Below are 943 nucleotides of genomic sequence, written 5' to 3' on the forward strand. Positions count from 1 at the left end.
TGCGCAGGGAAACAAATGCGCAGGGAAACAAATACGCAGGGAAACAAATACGCAGGGAAACAAATACGCAGGGAAACAAATACGCAGGGAAACAAATACGCAGGGAAACAAATACGCAGATAAACAAATATGTAGTGTGTGTGTGTGTGTGTTTGTTTTACTTATACAATGCAACTATTTGTTATTGGCTAGCTTTAGTTTTTCTTTTATATTTTATTACATATAATATAAAAAATATTGACTTTACGTGTGTGTATTTACCTAATTGTACTCACCTAGTTGTGCTTGCCGGGGTTGAGCTCTGGCTCTTTGGTCCCGCCTCTCAACAGTCAATCAACAGGTAAACAGGTGTGTGTGTGTGTGTTTGTGTGTGTGTGTGTGTGTGTGTGTGTGTGTGTGTGTGTGTGTGTGTGTGTGTGTGTGTGTTGCATGCAATGTCTGACGTACTGACGGCCATGTTGCTTGCTGTGTTGCAGGGTCGCACGTGATCAGCGGCCTGAGCGGGTGTTCCTCGCCGATGATGACGGAGCCGGTGGTGGTGGGCGGGGTGCCGCCCTCGGCCGCCTGCCTCCCGCCCGTCTCCTCCATCGGCGGCGACTACGCCCGGATGACGCCGCCCACACACCACATGGTCACACCGCCCGCCACGCCCCACAACCCCCCCAATATGTGTTACTTCCCTCTGCAGGGCCGCACCTGGTGAACTCTTCCCTAGTGTTGCCCTAGTGCTGGCTTAGTGCTAGTGTTGCCCTAGTGCTGGCTTAGGGCTGGCCTAGTGTTAGCTAGTGTTGCTCTAGTACTAGCCTAGTGTTGCACTAGTGTTAGCTAGTGTTGCTCTAGTGCTGACCAGTGCTGCCCTAGTTCTGGCCTAATGCTACACTAGTGTTGTACTAGGGCGGCTTTAGTACCTCACTACCGCTAGTTGCAGCCAGTACCTCACCAC

General features: G+C 51.0%; 1 protein-coding gene across 1 annotated transcript in view; it reads left to right on the plus strand.

The window, feature by feature from the left end:
- The window catches only part of LOC123762492 (homeobox protein Nkx-2.1), a 57663-nt gene extending 56920 nt beyond the window's left edge, over positions 1 to 743 (plus strand). Inside the window, exon 6 of the mRNA XM_045748987.2 lies at positions 477 to 743. Within this exon, the coding sequence (XP_045604943.2) occupies positions 477 to 703 (227 nt within the window). The 3' untranslated portion in view covers positions 704 to 743. The remainder of the gene's footprint in view (positions 1 to 476) is intronic.
- Positions 744 to 943: the final 200 nt, after the last annotated feature.

The sequence above is a fragment of the Procambarus clarkii genome, chromosome 27 (genome assembly GCF_040958095.1).
Source record: "Procambarus clarkii isolate CNS0578487 chromosome 27, FALCON_Pclarkii_2.0, whole genome shotgun sequence".
Taxonomy (NCBI): domain Eukaryota; kingdom Metazoa; phylum Arthropoda; class Malacostraca; order Decapoda; family Cambaridae; genus Procambarus; species Procambarus clarkii.